The sequence below is a fragment of the Oncorhynchus mykiss genome, chromosome 7, assembly GCF_057628025.1.
Source record: "Oncorhynchus mykiss isolate SJ-2025 chromosome 7, ASM5762802v1, whole genome shotgun sequence".
Taxonomy (NCBI): domain Eukaryota; kingdom Metazoa; phylum Chordata; class Actinopteri; order Salmoniformes; family Salmonidae; genus Oncorhynchus; species Oncorhynchus mykiss.
This window is the reverse complement of record NC_143028.1, coordinates 44,694,378-44,714,136: the sequence shown is the minus strand read 5'-3', so window position 1 is coordinate 44,714,136 and position 19,759 is coordinate 44,694,378. Positions and strand designations below refer to the sequence as shown.

The 19,759-nt window shown below is 42.1% G+C and overlaps 1 protein-coding gene across 1 annotated transcript; it reads left to right on the top strand.

The window, feature by feature from the left end:
• The first annotated feature begins 13,668 nt into the window (after window positions 1-13,668).
• Window positions 13,669-19,528, top strand: LOC110527964 (kelch repeat and BTB domain-containing protein 8). The gene is made up of 5 exons (XM_021609616.3): window positions 13,669-13,772; window positions 14,681-14,882; window positions 15,093-15,399; window positions 15,661-16,468; window positions 16,543-19,528. Exons 1-5 carry the CDS (start codon window positions 13,757-13,759, stop codon window positions 17,004-17,006), a joined length of 1,797 nt encoding a protein of 598 aa, XP_021465291.1. The 5' UTR covers window positions 13,669-13,756; the 3' UTR covers window positions 17,007-19,528.
• Window positions 19,529-19,759: the final 231 nt, after the last annotated feature.

The following is a 19,759-nucleotide window of genomic DNA, read 5'->3' as shown; positions in this document are numbered from 1 at the left end:
AGCAAAGGATTATTATTCCACTTCATGGAAGCGCCACCGCATCCCATGTAAATTTACCACCTCAGATATGTCTGCTCAATGCAGGCCATAAGAATAGATCTCAGCACTGCTACACATAGCCAAGGCCATGGCCGTATTATTATGTGCATGGTAAGTGTCACAGTATGACAGTCAGAGCAAAACGGCAGTCACGGAGAGACAACTAGGGAGCATTCTAGATGAGCTATCTCCTGTTTAGGGTCCTAATATTTAGTCCCCTGTCTGTCTGATTAGCCCTGGTGTGTTTTGATTGACTGTCTAAACTCTGACATGAGATAGAGCAGTGAGACTAAGGTGTCAGAACCTGCATAGTTCTCCTTATGCCCATTGTTGCCTGATTATTGGAGTAATACAGCCTATCAGTGATTATGCCTGCTGTTTTTCCTCCCATTAACCCTGTGTAGCCCAGGGGTAGGCAACCCTGTTCCTGGAGTGCTGCAAGGTACTGCAGGATTTTGTTCCAACTAGGCACCACACCTGACCAACTGAACTAATTGATCAGTTCAGCCTAAATTCAACACACCTGGTCTTCCAGGTCGGTTAAATCCAAAACAAGTGGCTGCGGCATTCCAGGACCAGGGTTAAATACCCCGGGTGTAGCCTATCCTCAAATACTATCCTGTTGATAAAGCATGTTATTCCCTTTCTAGATGATAGATGGCAATGTTGTTCTTCCTAAGAATCTCATCCAGTCAAGTTTAGTGCCAATAATGTGACTAGGTGTTCCCTCTCTGTCCCTTTGCTAATGTAAATGACTGCTCTTGTGAGAGAACATTTAGTTTAGGTACAATACAACACCATAATGCAACACATCTGACTTTACGACACTCAATGTTACAACTAAATCAACAGGTAACTTTTTTCAACTATGTGTTTATAGAAAGCATACAAATAAATGCATACATTTTGTGAGCGGCGTTGAGTTTGATGGCTCAACAGTAGGCATACATAATCATAAAAGTTGAAAACATATTTTCTTTCACCATAGCTGTCATCATGGACAACATCATTTGAATCCCTGCCCAGACATTTCCTTCCATCCTAACCATGAAATTCTTCTCTTTGACAAGTTCAATGCGAATTTTTGCACATGATAAAAAAGACGGACTACTGCTGATTTTGGGGAAGGGGGAGAATTTGATGTATTTGGACTATAATCCATGAAGAAACATCTGTATGTGAAAAGAAAAGAAAAGAGAATGGGCGTCTCTTAACAGATTGCCTTATCATCTCAAATATAAAATGAATCAATGGGGAAGAGAGCTTCATTCCACTGGGTAATTTATTCTCTCCCTGCTGCAAATGAATGTCTGGCCTCATATCTGTGGCAGTGAATAGGCTTTGTTTTACTAAGCCGTGGAGTCCATAGACTGCTACATTAATCGGCTGACAGCCCAACGCTGATCAGGCCCATAGAGAGGGAAGAGAGAGGGAAGAGAGAGACCAGAGAGAGAGAGGAGAGGAGCCAATAGTTCACAGTCCTTTATTTATTGGCACCCCACCTTACCCATTGTGAGAATGGAAGAGAAGAGAGTGCAAGAGAGACAAATGAAGAGAAGGAGAAAGAAAAAAGTGAGAGAAAGAAAATGAGAGGGAAAGAGTTAAATAAAATGAGAAAAGTTGGAGCGAGGGCAAGAGGGGATGAAGAAAGAGCTAAGAGAGAGGAGGGGCGATGGAGGGAGTAAGGGAGGGAGAAACACAGTCTGACAGAGAGAAAATATGATCTCAGTACAGAGCTCCAGATGCTGTTCAAATCTCCTCTTTCCACTGAGTGCCACTGAGGAGGCTCCAGCACTGCTCCCCTGTGTGGTGGCTGCTTCTGAGACTGAACACTTAATTACCACACACACACACACACACACACACACACACACACACCAACCAACAGTGTGGCTAGGATATGTCAAGCAGACAGGTGTTCCGTCTCAATTCTGATGTAAAGATTTATTCAAGATGTATCAAAGTGTGTTTTCATATTGATTTTGTAAGTGTCACTTCACGTGTACTATATCAGAGTGTGTATTGGAGAGCATTGGAGTGTATATTTCACCATCATGTCTGCCTCCACACACTCCCACTCAGTGTTGGGATGTGATGTGGGTGTGCATTGTGATTAGGCTGAGTTGATGAGGGAGAGGAGTGAGGGAGGAGATACTGCGTGACATTTCCTCTGTCTACAATGCAGGCAGGCAGGCAGGCAGGCAGACGATGGTCCCGTCCCCAGCCCCTGCTGCTCCTGTGTCTCGCCACCTCAGGTCAGTGACTTTGACTCACTACGCACCTTCATTAGTATTCCAAGAAGCTCCACAGCAGACACCCTGTTTCTGGGTAAAAAAAACAAAGGCTTGTGTCATTGTAGGATTCACTTCCCATGTGCCATAATATTCCAGAGATCAACACTAAGGGTTGAGGAGAAAGTGAGATACTCTCAGACATCTTAGTAAAAAAAAACGAGTAAAACTACCAGAAACAGGTGTTTTAGCCACTTTTATGTTGTTCAGAGGCACTGATGACACATGTACACACACACACACACACTGAGCTGTCATGATGTCAACGGAATGACATTTAGCTAAATTAACATTACTAGTCTGCATGAAAGAAAATCTCCATATTGAAGGATTAATGTTTGCAGGAACACTAAGTAATGACTGTACGTTATGCTTCTGAAAATTCTCATAAACCCCATTTTTAGGTATGCAAATATCTCAGTGGGGTTTGGCTTTTTAGATAAATATTTTGCTGAAATGGAACAGTGACAGGGAACGTGTATACAGTGAATAGATGCTAAATGAAAACAAATTACTGCTCAATAGCATGAGCTACATACATTTAGGCACTTTAGGGCGTTATTGAGATGTATTTTCAGGAACATTTTGTGGATTAGCCATTAGACACACTCACCATGAGAAATTATTTAAATGTTCCAACATTTAATTCAGAGACAATAAGAGAAAAAAAACATGTACACATCCATGTCCTTTAGTACTTTTTCCTCTCACATCTCAAATTATATGTGCACACTTTACTTATCTTGTTAAAGAAAGAAGCCAAATATGTATATGTTTGTATTGGTTGGGGTTATGCACAAGCAAATGTACAAGAAGCCACATGGGTCCAATCCCCAAAACACCTAATGTTGTTTTCATATGCATAATAGGATGGACTTTCAGCAGAATTGTAAGTTCACTAAGTTGTCTGCTTATACTGCCTATATTAAGTCAAATTGGATATTAACTTAACATGTGTAAATATTTGTATGAACATAACAAGATTCAACAGCTGAGACATAAACTGAACAAGTTCCACAGACATGTGACTAGCAGAAATTGAATAATGTGTCACTGAACAAAGGGTGGTCAAAATCAAAAGTAACAATCAGTATCTGGTGTGGCCACCAGCTGCATTAGGTACTGCAGTGCATCTCCTCCTCATAGACTCCACCAGGTTTTCCAGTTCTTGCCGTGAGATGTTACCCCACTCTTCCACCAAGGCACCTGCAAGTTCCTGGAGATTTCTGGGGGAATGGCCCTAGCCCTCACCCTCCGATCCAACAGGTCCCAGACGTGCTCAATGGGATTGAGATCCGGGCTCTTCGCTGGCCATGGCAGAACACTGACATTCCTGTCTTGCAGGAAATCACACACAGAACGAGCAGTATGGCTGGTGGCATTGTCATGCTGGAGGGTCATGTCAGGATGAGCCTGCAGGAAGGGTACTACATGAGGGAGGAGGATGTCTTCCCTGTAACGCACAGCATTGAGATTGCCTGCAATGACAACAAGCTCAGTCCGATGATGCTGTGACACACCTCCCCAGACCATGATGGATCCTCCACCTCCAAATCGATCCCGCTCCAGAGTACAGGCCTCAGTGTAACGCTCATTCCTTCGACGATAAACGCGAATACAACCATCACTCCTCGTGAGACAAAACTGCGACTTGTCAGTGAAGAGCACTTTTTTGCCAGTCCTGTCTGGTCCAGCGATGGTGGGTTATGCCCATAGGCAACGTTGTTGCCAGTGATGTCTGGTGAGGACCTGCCTTACAATAGGCCTACAAGCCCTCAGTCCAGCCATTCTCAGTCTATTGCAGACAGTCTTACACGTGGTCTGCCACTGCGAGGACGATCAGCTGTCTGTACTGTCTCCCTGTAGCGCTGTCTTAGGCGTCTCACAGTACGGTATTGCAATTTATTGCCCTGGCCACATCTGCAGTCCTCATGCCTTCTTGCAACATGCGTAAGGCACGATTAGGCAGATGAGCAGTGACCCTGGGCATCTTTCTTTTGGTGTCAGTAGAAAGGCCTCTTTAGTGTCCTAAGTTTTCATAACTGTGACCTTAATTGCCTACCGTCTGTAAGCTGTTAGTGTCTTAATGACCTTTCCACAGGTGCATGTTCATTAATTGTTATTTGTTCATTGAACAAGCATGGGAAACAGTGTTTCAACCCTTTACAATGAAGATCTGTGAAGTTATTTGGATTTTTACGAATTATCTTTGAAAGACAGGGTCCTGAAAAAGGGCTGTTTCTTTTTTTGCTGAGTTTATTGATTTATAAGAACTAGTTTGACAATAATTGCCTTGCAACATATAGAAGTACCTTAGTGTGAATGCCTTGTTAACTAATTAATGTTACTGACTTGTCCTTTGACTCTGGTCATGAGATTAGAAAGACTAAGAAAGTGGGCACGCATACTGGTAGTCTTGAATATTAGGGTCCAGCATTTGTCACCTTCTAAGGCAAGTGAATAAAACATGCGGTTGTCCAGCCCAACCACAGTAAACCAAAGCCACTCTCAGTAAAAGGTATTGCCCTTGTCTAACCGGTTAGGCCCCCTAAGGCTGATTCAGACAGGTCTATTTGGAACAGTCTTGTTTGACCTCTCACTGCGTCTTCCCCTGGAGCCATGCATGCAGTGAATCAATCACATGATAATACACACCTCACTATTCATGACCTCACCAGGCACACAACACTGCCCCTAGGACTTGTCTGGTCCCTCTCCTTGCTATCATAATGTAGCAGGCTGGAGGGCGTGGTACACTTAGTTGGGAACAGGGCCACTCTCAGACCACACCACATGGGGATGCAACAATACAGTATATCCATCTTCCTATCTTTTCAGACCAGCAGGTCATTGTCATTAACTGTTCCTCTAGGGATTACCATAGCCAAAGGTTTTTGGCAAACATATGGGATTTTGTACACTGCTAGGTGTTTAATTTTCTTTGGTATCCATAATGCAATGGTTTTCGACTGAAAACGCTCAGCACTCAATTAGATTTGTGTGTGTAAATGTAAATTCTGCAGAAGGTACTGTATAACATCACACCCTACTGAGCTATTTTCTTAATGGCATAACTTAATTTACAGTATATGGCAAGGTTTCATCTGGTGCATAATTTGTTTGAAATCAGCCTGGTTCTTTAAATGAGAGAGGGCAAATGGAGGGTCAGAAGCCCTAAGATGAGCTGGAGATTACAACAGTGCACCCGATGGGGAATGTGGTAACATATTGTTGGGAGAACGATCATATAGACTGGCATGGTCTGTATGGGTGAGATGATTAAGTGCTAAAGTTGCACTTTCTCCTCAGAGTAACCTGCCTGGGGCTGGAAGGCTGCATGATTGCCTCTGCGTGCTAGATTACATTAATGGATACTCTCCCGGAATAATGTCAAAGGGGAAGAAAAGCCCATCCCAGCTTTCTGCCAGTACCTCAGAATTCTGGGTGTGCAATCGGATTTGCTGATGGATCACCCCCGCGCAAGCACCTCAATATTGATGATGGTCAGAGCCTTCACACACGAGTGAGCCGGACACGCCGGGGGAGTCCTCTAATCCGATTCTGCTATTAGAGCTTCAGACTTCCCAGCTGGGTGTCTCCCGGCCCGCTTCCACTCACACTGAGAGACCTCAATAGTGCCTCAGTGCGGACGCACCGCCTGTGAAGACCAAAAAAATTGCTGAAATATGTATTTTTTTTTTCTTCAGTAATTAGAGAGCGGCTAAAAAAAAAACAGATTTTATCAAACAGAATCCATCAGCCGGACAAATGGAACAAATGACTCGAGCTCACAGTGGGGAGCTGCAGCCTTATTTGTTTTCTTTTGAAGGGCAGACAATGCACGGTCACCCAGCCCAATGAACTGTCCCCAAAGTTATAAAGGAAAACTGTACTCCTGCTTACTCCAATTCAGTCACTTTGGGATACTACCCAGAAAATATGTATTCATAGACCTACAGTACAGAAGTGCTTTCATCCATTGTTCTATAATCTCAAATTCTGAGAAAGAGAGAAAAAGAGAAATAGACAGATCTATGTACAGTGTGTGCAAATGTAGAAGAGTAGGGAGGTACAGTGCCTTGCGAAAGTATTCGGCCCCCTTGAACTTTGCGACCTTTTGCCACATTTCAGGCTTCAAACATAAAGATATAAAACTGTATTTTTTTGTGAAGAATCAACAACAAGTGGGACACAATCATGAAGTGGAACGACATTTATTGGATATTTCAAACTTTTTTAACAAATCAAAAACTGAAAAATTGGGCGTGCAAAATTATTCAACCCCTTTACTTTCAGTGCAGCAAACTCTCTCCAGAAGTTCAATGAGGATCTCTGAATGATCCAATGTTGACCTAAATGACTAATGATGATAAATACAATCCACCTGTGTGTAATCAAGTCTCCGTATAAATGCACCTGCACTGTGATGGTCTCAGAGGTCCGTTAAAAGTGCAGAGAGCATCATGAAGAACAAGGAACACACCAGATACTGTTGTGAAGAAGTTTAAAGCCGGATTTGGATACAAAAAGATTTCCCAAGCTTTAAACATCCCAAGGAGCACTGTGCAAGTGATAATATTGAAATGGAAGGAGTATCAGACCACTGCAAATCTACCAAGACCTGGCCGTCCCTATAAACTTTCAGCTCATACAAGGAGAAGACTGATCAGAGATGCAGCCAAGAGGCCCATGATCACTCTGGATGAACTGCAGAGATCTACAGCTGAGGTGGGAGACTCTGTCCATAGGAAAACAATCAGTCGTATATTGCACAAATCTGGCCTTTATGGAAGAGTGGTAAGAAGAAAGCCACTTCTTAAAGATATCTATAAAAAGTGTTGTTTAAAGTTTGCCACAAGCCACCTGGGAGACACACCAAACATGTGGAAGAAGGTGCTCTGGTCAGAGGAAACCAAAAATTGACCTTTTTGGCAACAATGCAAAATGTTATGTTTGGCGTAAAAGCAACACAGCTCATCACCCTGAACACACCATCCCCACTGTCAAATATGGTGGTGGCAGCATCATGGTTTGGGCCTGCTTTTCTTCAGCAGGGACAGGGAAGATGGTTAAAATTGATGGGAAGATGGATGCAGCCAAATACAGGACCAAACCTGATGGAGTCTGCAAAAGACCTGAGACTGGGACAGAGATTTGTCTTCCAACAAGACAATGATCCAAAACATAAAGCAAAATCTACAATGGAATGGTTCAAAAATAAACATATCCAGGTGTTAGAATGGCCAAGTCAAAGTCCAGACCTGAATCCAATCGAGAATCTGTGGAAAGAACTGAAAACTGCTATTCACAAATGCTCTCCATCCAACCTCACTGAGCTCGAGCTGTTTTGCAAAGAGGAATGGGAAAAAATGTCAGTCTCTCGATGTGCAAAACTGATAGAGACATACCCCAAGCGACTTACAGCTGTAATCGCAGCAAAAGGTGGTGCTACAAAGTATTAACTTAAGGGGGCTGAATAATTTTGCACGCCCAATTTTTCAGTTTTTGATTTGTTAAAAAAGTTTGAAATATCCAATAAATGTCGTTCCACTTCATGATTGTGTCCCACTTGTTGTTGATTCTTCACAAAAAAATACAGTTTTATATCTTTATGTTTGAAGCCTGAAATGTGGCAAAAGGTTGCAAAGTTCAAGGGGGCCGAATACTTTCGCAAGGCACTGTAAGGCAATAAGTAGGCCATAGAGGCAAAAATAATTACAATTTAGCATTAGTACTGGAGTGATATGTGCAGATGATGAATGTGCAAGTAGAGATACTGGGGCGAAAAAGAGCAAGAGGGTAATTAATAATATGGGGATGAGGAAGTCAGGTGTGCTATTTACAGATTGGCTGTGTACAGGTACAGTGATCGGCAAGCTGCTCTGACAGCTGATGCTTAAAGTTAGAGAGGGAGATATAAGACTCCAGCTTCAAAGATTTTTGCAATTCGTTCCAGTCATTGGCAGCAGAGAACTGGAAGGAAAGGTGGCCAAAGGAACATGACCCACCAAATTGTGCTTCTTAACACCTGCCCGCTTAACCCGAAAGCCAGCCACACCAATGTGTCAGAGGAAACATCGTTCAACAGACGTTCAGCCTGCAGGCGCCCGGCCCACCACAAGGAGTCAATAGATCGCGATGAGCCAAGTAAAGCCCACCTGGCCAAACCCTCCCTAACCCAGATCGATGTTGGGCCAATTGTGCGCCGCCCTATGGGACTACCGATCACGGCCGGTTGTGATACAACCTGGGATTGAACCTGGGTCTGTAGTACTCGTAGACCGATGCACCACTCAGGAGGCCCAAGAGGATTGTTTTTGACTCATTGACCAAAGAGGCCATCAATGAACTAAAGTGTTTTCCAGTGCTGTAAAGTACTTAAAATACATTAAAGTTCTACTTAAGTCGTTTATTGGGGTATCTATACTTTACGATTGATATTTTTGACAACTTTTACTTTTACTTCACTACATTCCTAAAGAAAATAATGTACTTTTCCCTCCATACATTTTCCTTGACACCCAAAAGCAGGACAGGAAAATGGGCCAATTCACTCACTTATCAAGATAACATCCCTGGTCATCTCTACTGCCTCTGATCTGGCTGACTCACTAAAGACACATGCTTTGTTTGTAAATTATGTTTGACTGTTGGAGTGTGCCCCAGGCTATCTCTAAATAAAAAATAATATATATATTTTTAAACGGTGCTGTCTGTTTGATACTTAAGTATATTTTAGCAATTACATATACTTTTGATACTTAAGTATATTTAAAACCAAATACTTGTAGACTTTTACTCAAGTTGTATTTTACTGGGTGACTTTTACTTGAGTCATTTTCTGTTAAGATATCTTAACTTTTACTCAATTATGGCAATTAGTTACTTTTTCCGCCACTGGTGTTTTCCAATTCTGCTGTAATTCTACTCATAAACATTAGCCATTGTAGTCATTAAGAAACATCATCAGCAGTTTTCCAAGTGGCATCATGGGGTTGTGCTGAGACTAGCTAGGTAGGCTCAGAGCATATGATGGGGTATTCACCCAGCCCCACAGATGGGGTTAGAAAGGCACTTTTTAAACATGAAGCGGGGACTCCAGGTCTGTATTTACAGCAGCCTCCCATCGTGCTCCTATTTGTCTCCTCCTGGGTGGCAGAGGAGACACAGACAGACCGAGAGGCTCTTCACAACATCTGCAGGCGTTCTCCCACAGGTCCCTAGAGGCATTTTATAACCCATTACCTCCATCTCTGACAAAAACACACATTTAAACTACAATTACACCCCCTGCCTCCTCTCCCTCATGCATTCCATCTCATCCTCTCTTCTGTTCTGCAATTCAATCGCTCCCGACCCAAGGCTCCTCCGCTTATCCCTCTCTCTCCCCGATGCCCGGCAGACGGTGTAAAATTGTCTTACAACTGAAGAGGGGCCTTTTAGGCAGGATGGGGAAATTCATCATAAAGTGCAATCCCTCTATGGCACGCGCACACACCTACACACATTACAACACATTGAATATGAATTCTCACATTCGTGTACACCTTGGTCATTTTTTGGAAGTGAACATCTGGTGTGTAATTCAATCAACGTACAGTACGTACCAAATATTACATTTGCATTCCACAGGATAATAGTGCTCATTTACTCAGCAGGTTTCTGGTGCTAAGGGTTAAAGAATCTGAGAAACAGGCTGGGCTAAATGATGACATTGCAATTTCTTCCAGATAAATATTTTATAGCATTTCTGTTGCTCCCCACTCAAAAGAAGCTCTGGGACACTTTTATTCGTAAAATAATTGTAGCTTAACAATGTGTATCCAAGGACTGCAGTCTTTAAACCATATAGTATCATTCTGTAAGACTATAACTACATGATATAGTTCATCCAAGCATTTTCCCTTAGGAGAAAAACACAGGCCTACAATTTTAGACTGCAATCTGAGGATAAACCACAAAAGATGACCCCATCTATTCCCATTTTCTCTCAGTCAACATTTCCCCACATGTCATGGATTGTAGCAAATCACACTGTTTTTAAAGTTGAGACAGAGTAGCCTATACATTTTGAAAGTGCACCAAAAATAAGGAATCCTTTTTTCATTGTTACTGTGACCTGAAAATGCAGTTCTACGTGCAAAAAGTAAAAAAGTATTAGGCTATAAAGAGCCAATATATCAGGAGATGGTTTCAATGTATCAAAAAGGGGGCATTCTGCAGAGGGGTAAACATAAGCTAAAGGTATCATTAAATAACAGAAACCCCAGGAAGCCTCTTTCCTTCATTCCAGAGCAGCTAGGCCCAATTTAACAGCCTGCACTGTAGCTGAATGGGAACAAATTGGAGAGAAAAAAATCGATTGTGCGGATTGCAGTTATTTTATTTGACTCTCCTCCTATCATTTTACAATGTTATGCAGTGTTAGAGTCATTTTCCAGGCTGCACTATGCTGATAATGGCAAAAAGAATGATCAGACTGTTGCCTCTACTGTAGTATTGCAAGACACAAACATTCTGACCAGAAAATATACAGTTACTAGTGAAAGTCCACAAACCTTTTGCACAGACTTCACATTTCGCTGCCTTAAAATTAAATCTAAAAAGTGATTATATTAGATTTTTCCCCCTACAGATATACACAACCTACTCCATATTTCCAAAGTGAAAGAAAAATGATAGAAAATGTATGAAAATGTATTGATTGCGTATGTCTTCACACCCCAGAGTTAATACTTTGGCAGCCATTACAGCTGGTCATATTTTGTTGTAGGATTCTACCAACCTTGCACAACTCTTAGGGCAACAGGTATACAAATTTTTTTGTAAAAATTACTCAAACCAAGTAAATTTGGTTGGAAATTATTAATAGACATCTGTATTCAAACCTTGTCACTGATTTTCAAGCAGATTTAAGTCAGGACTGAGACTAGACCACTCAGGAACACTCAACACCTATTGGAAAACCATTCTGCTGTGTATTTGGCATTACAATTTGAGTAATTGTCCCGCTGAAAAATAAAACTATAGCAGGGTTAGGTTTTAAGAAGACTACCCATGACATGATGCTCTCACCACAATAATTGACAATACAGAGGATCAACAATATTGCATTCACTCAACATTACTTGTCTGCGTGACAAAGTTAACAGAAGGAAGCTTGTGTTTTAAAAATAGACACTGAATCATCCTCTCTGTTTGCAACAAGGTCGTCAAGTAATACTGTGAGACAACACGGCAAGACATTTTCTTTTTGGCCTGAGTTAAAAACTACATATTTGGACTTACAGCTGTAGTTTTAACTCAGGCCAAAAAGTTAATGTCTTTGCCGTATTGTCTTGCAGTATTCCTTCTGTCAAATCTAATCCAACAAAACACAGTGTGAAACCCTCTGTATTTTTAAGTATTGTGGTGGCAGCATCATGTTATGAGTATGCTTGTTACCAGCAGGGACTGGTGAGTTTGTCAGGATCAAAATAAATATGAAATAAGCAAAGCCCAGGTAAAAAGTTATAGGAAAATCCACCTCAAACTTCTGAGTACCTTACCCAGTGATTGAGTCTTAATTTTCAGCGGGACAAATTCACAAAATGTTATGCCAAAGACACACCAGAATGGCTTTTCAGGTATTGCGTGTTCCTGAATGGTCTAGTCTTAGTTCTGACTTAAATATTCTTGAAAATCAGAGACATGGTTTGAAAATTGCTGTACATCAATGATTCACAACCAAATTTACCGAGCTTGAGGATTTTGACAAAAACAATGGATATATGTTGCCCTAAGAGTTGGTAGAATCTTATTAAAAATTATTCACAGCTGTAATGGTTGCCAAAGGTGCTTCCACCAAATATTAACTCTGGGGTGTGAAGACACGCATTCAAGACATTTTCAGTTTTGTAGATCTGTGGGGGGGAATCCAGTTTAATTCATTTTTAGATGTACATTGAGCCTACACAAATGAATACAAATGTCTAACCATAGAATAGAACAACAAAATATGCCAGCGTCAATGACTTGTTATAGTCATTAATAAAATATAATGTACTCTTGCATGTTGATGTAATTAATCTAATAATGCTGCCAGTATATACATTCTAATTAAGAGCAATACAGATTAAATGACACACTGCATTAATATATGGAAATTACAAGCCGATTGCATGGCTTGTTACAGAAAATACCCTGTTTATCTTGACACAATTAGATTGCAAGTGGCACCCCATGTGCCAACCTGGACTCAGGGTTAGAAGTAACATAGTATATTTAAATCTGGAAAATGTAAATTGGTATCATATGTTGTGTTTCGTATGGTATGTATACATTTGTGGATGTCCATCATCCATTTCGTATGATGTTACGAATTACAATTTGTATGATATGTTATGAATTGCAATTCATACAATGTGTAACAAATCTGAATTTGGTAACAATATGTTACCGATTTGCTAAATGTATGCTATGTTACGAATTCCAATTTGTTGTGGCTAACATTAGCTAGGTGGCTAATGTTAGCTAGACTAGGGGTTAAGGTTAGGAGTTAAGTTAGAGGTTAGAACTCAGGTTTAAGGGTTATGGTTAGGCTTAGGGGAAGGGTTAGATAACATACTAAGTATTTTCAAAGTAGATACAAAGTTGTAAGTAGTTGCAAAGTTGCTAATTAGCTCAAATGATGTGATGAGATTCAAACACACAACCTATGGGTTGCTAGACATTTGCGTTATACACTTACCCATCCACCCCGACCAACCACGCTACTAGCTTTTGCCTTAAGCAACCTTCTGTCTTATGTAGCCATACTAAACGTAACATATTATTCTACAGTAATTTGAGTGGCCCGGATTTACATTTACTATATTATGCCTAGTTTATGAGACCAGACTGTATGTGCTGAACTTCAAGAGGCCCACATCAAAATGCTGACCACTCTCTTGTGATTGAGAGCTCAAATTGAAATGAATTGCATTTCATACATTCTTCTTAATTACTGAAAGGCCATTCACCAATTGTAATGTTGATAACAAGCTTGGTATGGGCCTTTAGCAGCATAGAGACAATCAAAGTAGTGTAGTTTCATAGATGCAAGGTAATGGCTAGACAGACCTTGGAGTTACTTGGATGCTAAGAATTTGTGTTTTTGTAAGGGTTGTCCTACATTAAACTTCGGACGCATGACAAGATAGTGTGTAAATCATATCATTAAATAGAACACAGTGTTGGCCTATACAGAGCCCTTGTTCTAAATTAAATGCTCTGGGCCTTTAAATCTATATTCAATTTATTCCTGATTAAAAGAGAACGTATAAATTGTTGCCTAGATGTTCCTTTAGTGATTAATTTGATCATCAATTCCATTGGCTCTACGTTGATTGGGTGTCATTGTCGGCTGTTTCCGTTTCATCGTGTGCTCTGAGAACAGACTGAGGAGAATGGCTGCCAGTGGAGGTTAGCGTTTCTTGATTGTTTGTGTTAACGAGGCAGACTTTTAAAACCAATTTTAAAGTTCCCTAATTCATATTGAATGGTAATATAACCACCAAGATTACACCCTGACAAAAGTATTAGACACTTAAGATTGTCTCTTCGTTTTACAAGTGAAGCTGTAAGCGAATGGCTTCCAAAGTGTATGCTGGTTAGCTAGCATTACTATCTATAACGTTATCAGATGGCTAGTTTTAACCACATGTTGTCTGTTAGTAGACCTAAGTCTAAACAATTGCCTATATTTGTATGCCAATGATACTGTTAGACCTTTCATGTGTACTATCTGAGCTTTTATTAATAGCTGTCAATAAGGTATGTAACAAGCTAACTAACGTATGTCCGGCTAGCTAACGTAACGTGCCCACGTCTCGTCCTGATGAAACATAGCTAGCTGTTGGCCAGTTTGACGTTACTTGTGTAACGTTAGCTAGTAATGAACTAACCGACTAGCTCCATGTCAACATGAGTGAGCTAGCTAGCTAATTACGATAGCTAACTAGTTAAGAAAAGTATCGTTGTTTCGGAACGGGTCTTTGTTCTGTCAATAAATCGTGCACAGTGCGATTGGGTGTGCTGAGTGGGTGATATCCATGGCACACTGATTGCATGCTAGCTAACGTTACTATACAACACTATCTAGTGTCGAATAGTAATTTAGTATAGCCATAGCTAGTCAGTTTACTAATCTCCACATGTTTTAGAATATGTTTCTCTACCCATTGTAGCCAGTACGCTTGACTCAATTGTTGTGCTGCATGTGCTACTAAATAATATTATTAATATTATATTATTTCCCACATAATTTCATAATAGTGTCTGTTTAATGTCCATGGAAAAAAGGGTATGTTTATCTCCTGTTTCTTCCATAGGCAAGCTGTTACAAGTACAGAATGGGAGTCCGTCAAGCACAACCTACAGTGGGGTAGATGCTGTTCATGCCTGTAACATCCTCCAGCAGCTCAAAGTCTTGTATGATGAAGCACAGCTCACAGATATTGTTGTTGAAGTGGACCATGGCAAGACATTTTCGTGTCACCGAAATGTCCTTGCAGCAATCAGCCCTTACTTTAGGTAGGTCTGATGTGAGCAGCTTGTTTGTAGTCTACATTTTTAGATAACAACCAATGCTTCAACTAGCCTGAGTGCTAGTCATTTTGTGCCATCATACCAGCTTCCTGTCACTCATTGTCATGTCAATGATGGCAATGGAGTAGTATCTGGGACCAGGCAATGCTGCAACAAGCTTTCTTAAAAAATGTTTATATTTCCTCTTCCCTCCAGGTCCATGTTCACCAGTGGCCTTACAGAAAGCAGCCAGAGTGAGGTGCGGCTCGTCGGGGTGGAGTCTGAGTCCATGCACCTTGTCCTGGACTATGCCTATACGTCCAGAGTCACGCTGTCAGAGTCCAACATCCAGGCCCTGTTCACGGCAGCCAGCATCTTCCAGATCCCAGCCCTGCAGGACCAGTGTGCCCTGTTCATGATCAGTCGTCTGGATCCCCAGAACTGCACCGGAGTCTACATGTTCGCCGACGCCTACGGCCACCAGTTGCTGAGGGAGCGCTCCCAGGACTACATACGCAAGAAGGTGGGTTTTATTCTAAGAACAAGCTGTTCTATTACACTATTGTGCTTCACTTGGCTCGCCATTTGGGAAGGATTCATGTATCAATATGTCATTAAAATGGCCTTATAATTACAATAATGTCAACACAAGTACCATAAATAAAGTAGTTGACACACTAATATTTTAGGATAGCATTCCAGGTCTTTATCTGTTAGTTGAGCATTCTGCAACAAATGACTGAGGTCTAGGTGAAATGTGACATGTGGTGTTGTGCTGTTGTAGTTCCTGTGTGTGGCGCGGGAGCAGGAGTTCCTCCAGCTCACCAAAGAGCAGCTGGTGAGCATCCTGAACAACGATGACCTGAACGTGGAGAAGGAGGAGCACGTGTATGAGAGCATTGTGCGCTGGCTGGAGCACGACCGCTCCCGCAGGGAGGCCCACCTGGCTGAAGTGTTCTCTCAATGCATCCGCCTGCCACTCCTGGACGACTCCTTCCTTAGCCGCATCCCACCCCCCTTTGCCTGTGCCCTCTCCAGAGACTCTGCCATGGCCCGTCTCAACGGCACCAACGGCTGCCCCCAGCGCTTGGGCATGACCGCCTCTGAGATGGTCATCTGTTTTGACGCGGAACACAAACACTCAGGGAAGAAGCAGACTGTGCCTTGCCTGGATACCACTGCTGGGAAGGTGTTCAAGCTCTGCAAGCCCCCCAATGACCTGCGGGAGGTGGGCATCCTGGTGTCATCGGAGAACGACATCTTCATCGCCGGGGGCTACCGCCCTAGCAACAGTGAGGTGTGCATCGACCACCGGGCGGAGAGTGACTTCTGGCAGTACGAGCACGCAGGGAACCGTTGGCTGGGGCGTTCGCCCATGCTGCGGGCCCGGATCGGCTGCAGGCTGGTCCACTGCTGCGGGAAGCTGTACGCCCTGGGGGGCCGTGTGTACGAGGGGGATGGGAGGAACGCACTGAAGTCAGTGGAGTGCTACGATGCCAGAGACAACTACTGGACCGCCGTCAGCCCCATGCCTGTAGCCATGGAGTTCCACAGTGCTGTGGAGTACAGAGACCGCATCTACATCCTCCAAGGTGAGGCGGAATAGTGGAGACACTATGTTTATGTTTATCTTAACACTCAGTGGTGCTTCTTTTCTGTTTCTCAGGTGAATACTTCTTCTGTTTCGACCCTCGCAAGGACTACTGGGGCCACCTGGCCCCCATGAGAGTCCCCCGGAGCCAGGGCCTGGCTGCCTTACACAATAACTGCATCTACTACATCGCTGGCATCTGCAGGAACCACCAGCGCACCTTCACCATGGAGGTCTATGACATCGAGCAGAACACCTGGGCCCGCAAGAGAGACCTTCCGTTCGACCAGGCCACCAGCCCCTACATCAAGTCCCTGCTCCTCCAGGGCAAGCTGCAGCTGTTTGTCCGCGCCACACAGGTCATGGTGGAGGAACACGTGTTCCGTACCAGCAGGAAGAACTCCCTCTACCAGTACGACGATGAGGCGGACACATGGACCAAAGTCTACGAGACGCCCGACCGCCTCTGGGACCTTGGTCGCCATTTTGAGTGTGTGGTGGCCAAACTGTACCCACAGTGTCTTCAGAAAGTGCTCTGAGAGGGCCGTAGGTGACAGGTTCCCTCCACAAAGAGGGAGTGTGCGTGGTCCTGCATGCCTTGTGCCTGGTACTGTCCTGTGTTTGCACCACAAGGACTGTTGAGTTTAGTCTTAAAGCGCTAATGGTTCAACACCATCAAATTGGGGTGGTTTTAAAAGATTGCAGATTTTTTTTTTCTCCAGTCGGAACCAAATACCCATACTGATACTTGTTTTACAGTTTAGTACAATGAATCATAAGTGCAATTATCTTGTTTTTTTGAGCCATTTTGTTCCATTTTATTGTGTGGACCCCTGGAGGAGTAGCTGCGGCTTTCGCAAAACAACTAATTGGGATCCTAATAAAATACCATTCTTAAAAGGATATATAGGATATAATTTTTACAATTGTTATGCATGCAGTTGAGGGATCAATATGAAGTGCCCTCTAATTGTCATGTCAGCATAAAGTGAGAATTATTAATAATTTTAGTCTTTATTCATACGGGTAAGATGGGCGGTGATGCTCAGATTGATGGGGTTTTGTCTTTGACTGCTCATTGCGCCCTACAGCAAGCTCGTCTTTGGAAGTGTTTATTAGTTGTGTGTGTGTGCTAGTGATTTAGGTTTAGGATTTCAATGTGTAGTAGGAGGCAGGTATGTTATTTTGTGAAATGCATACTTTGCTTTTAAGAGAAGGCCTTAGCTGTGTCAACCAATGTGCTGTTTGGCTTTGTTGCAGTTGGATTCATAATTTTGCATTTGTAGATTAGCTTCACACTCGCAGCTGACATCCATATTGTTGTAACAAGTGTCACATGCCAAGACCACTTGAGAAGTTAGACTATTCACTCTCCACATTGGAGAAACAAGCATGGCGTCAGATGTGTGTGTGGCTGGCATAAGTGAGACATTTTGAACCATGCAACCATTTGCTTTGATAGCAACTCAGCAGTCAGGTAAAGAGCAAAGGGATGTGGTTCAGGCAGATGCATTGGTTTGTGTGTGGGCAGCTTGCTGCAGCAGTGTTTTCTGTGGATATACATTTTTTTTCAGCATGTTTGATATTGATTAGAAGTGTTTGGAGTTAACCTACCTCTTAAATGCCAAAATGCATTTCAGAACTTGGTTCATCTGAAAAGTGGATAAAGTTTCTAGTAGCAATAACTAAGGAAACGTTGATACAATTAGGTTTACCCTTGTGGAAGTGCATTAGCTGTTCAAGCTTAATTTGTGTACTTTAGGGGAAACCGCTCAATATTGGCTGTGTGGCTGGCTGATGTACAGTAGTAGTTTGAGGAGTATAATGGAGATTGTTGGTGTGTAACTTAGCGCAGATCCCAATGGCTGTCATTGTGCCTGTGGGTGGGTGCATCGGATAGTAGTCCTGTGTGTTTAGCCTGGCGACGCAGTGTCTCAAGTCTTACTCATCATTGCACTGAATCACTCCAATAGTCACTGCAAACTTTACCAAGCACCCTCCTGGACAGAACTACCAGTGTTGGGGCACAACTTTACATCTTTTACACATGAATCCATCTGTACATGCTATCACATGGAGGAAAAACAGAACTTGGTCCTGCTTTTTTGACAGTCTTGTATGTAATAATTGGGCTAACACAGCCATTGAGTGACGGCTCCCTATGGAACTGCAATATTTTCAATGTCAATAATTTCCTCATGCAGGTTGCTATGTCATCTTTGCACTACATATGATTTTCTCGTTTTAAAGCTTTCCCTAAAATCAATCAACAACAAAGCAATCTTGGGATATACAGTTCTGCCTGCAAAGAATTTGAAATGGGGAATAATATGAGAACCCACATTCTAGGTGTGGAGGTGACATGATAAGCTTTTGTAAAGAAAAGGACTGCAGATCATTTGGTGCTTGTTTGATCTGGTCAGAGCAATGCCCTCCTGAAGCCCTCACAGGTGAAAGGGGGTTTGCCCGAATGCCTAAACTCAGTCACTTGGGAACCAGGAATAGACGATTCTCAGGATTTCTATTGATACAGAGTACTGTATTTAAATGTCTTGTGTAATATACTGAACTATACGTTTGCTGTACTTGCACAGTTTTTACAAACTTTTTTTTTTTCCTTTTGTAACTTAAAATAGATGTGATTTAATTTCAATGGCTGTATTTCTATTTTCTATATTTAGTTATGGTGGTATTATGTTCTGTATCCTACACATGGATATCGGCACATTATTTGATTTTCTTTCTTTAACAACTTCTCAGTAAGCATTACAGATATGTAACTTCAATGTTGAGTTAATCTCCAACACGATGCAAAGCTTACAATGAATCAGCCAATCGATGTGCTTTCTGTGCAACAGCCGTAGTTGGCCTTGTGCAGCCATATCAAAGCTCATTGAAGACCTGTATGTAAGCATTGTCCAGATGGCAACTAGCAGTGGACTCTTCCTGTATTTATTTTTGTTTGATGGTTTGTCTATGTAGGGTTTGGGGGATAGTGCTTGTTGAGCTCAACTGTGAAATTCACATTGCACATATTTTGAGAATAAAATTTGATAACCTATTGGTGACTTATTGCCATATGATTATTTGGTGCTGAATTATTATTATTTATTATTAGCAAACCTTGTACTCTTGTCTAGGTTACTTTAAAAATAATTTTAAAAAAGCTATCACATTGTACAATGTCAGTTTAAAAAAAAAAAAAAAAAACTATGCATCGTTGGGAATGTTTCATAAGCAAGCAATTCACTGAGGTCTACACCAGTTGAATTCGGAGCATGTGATGAATACA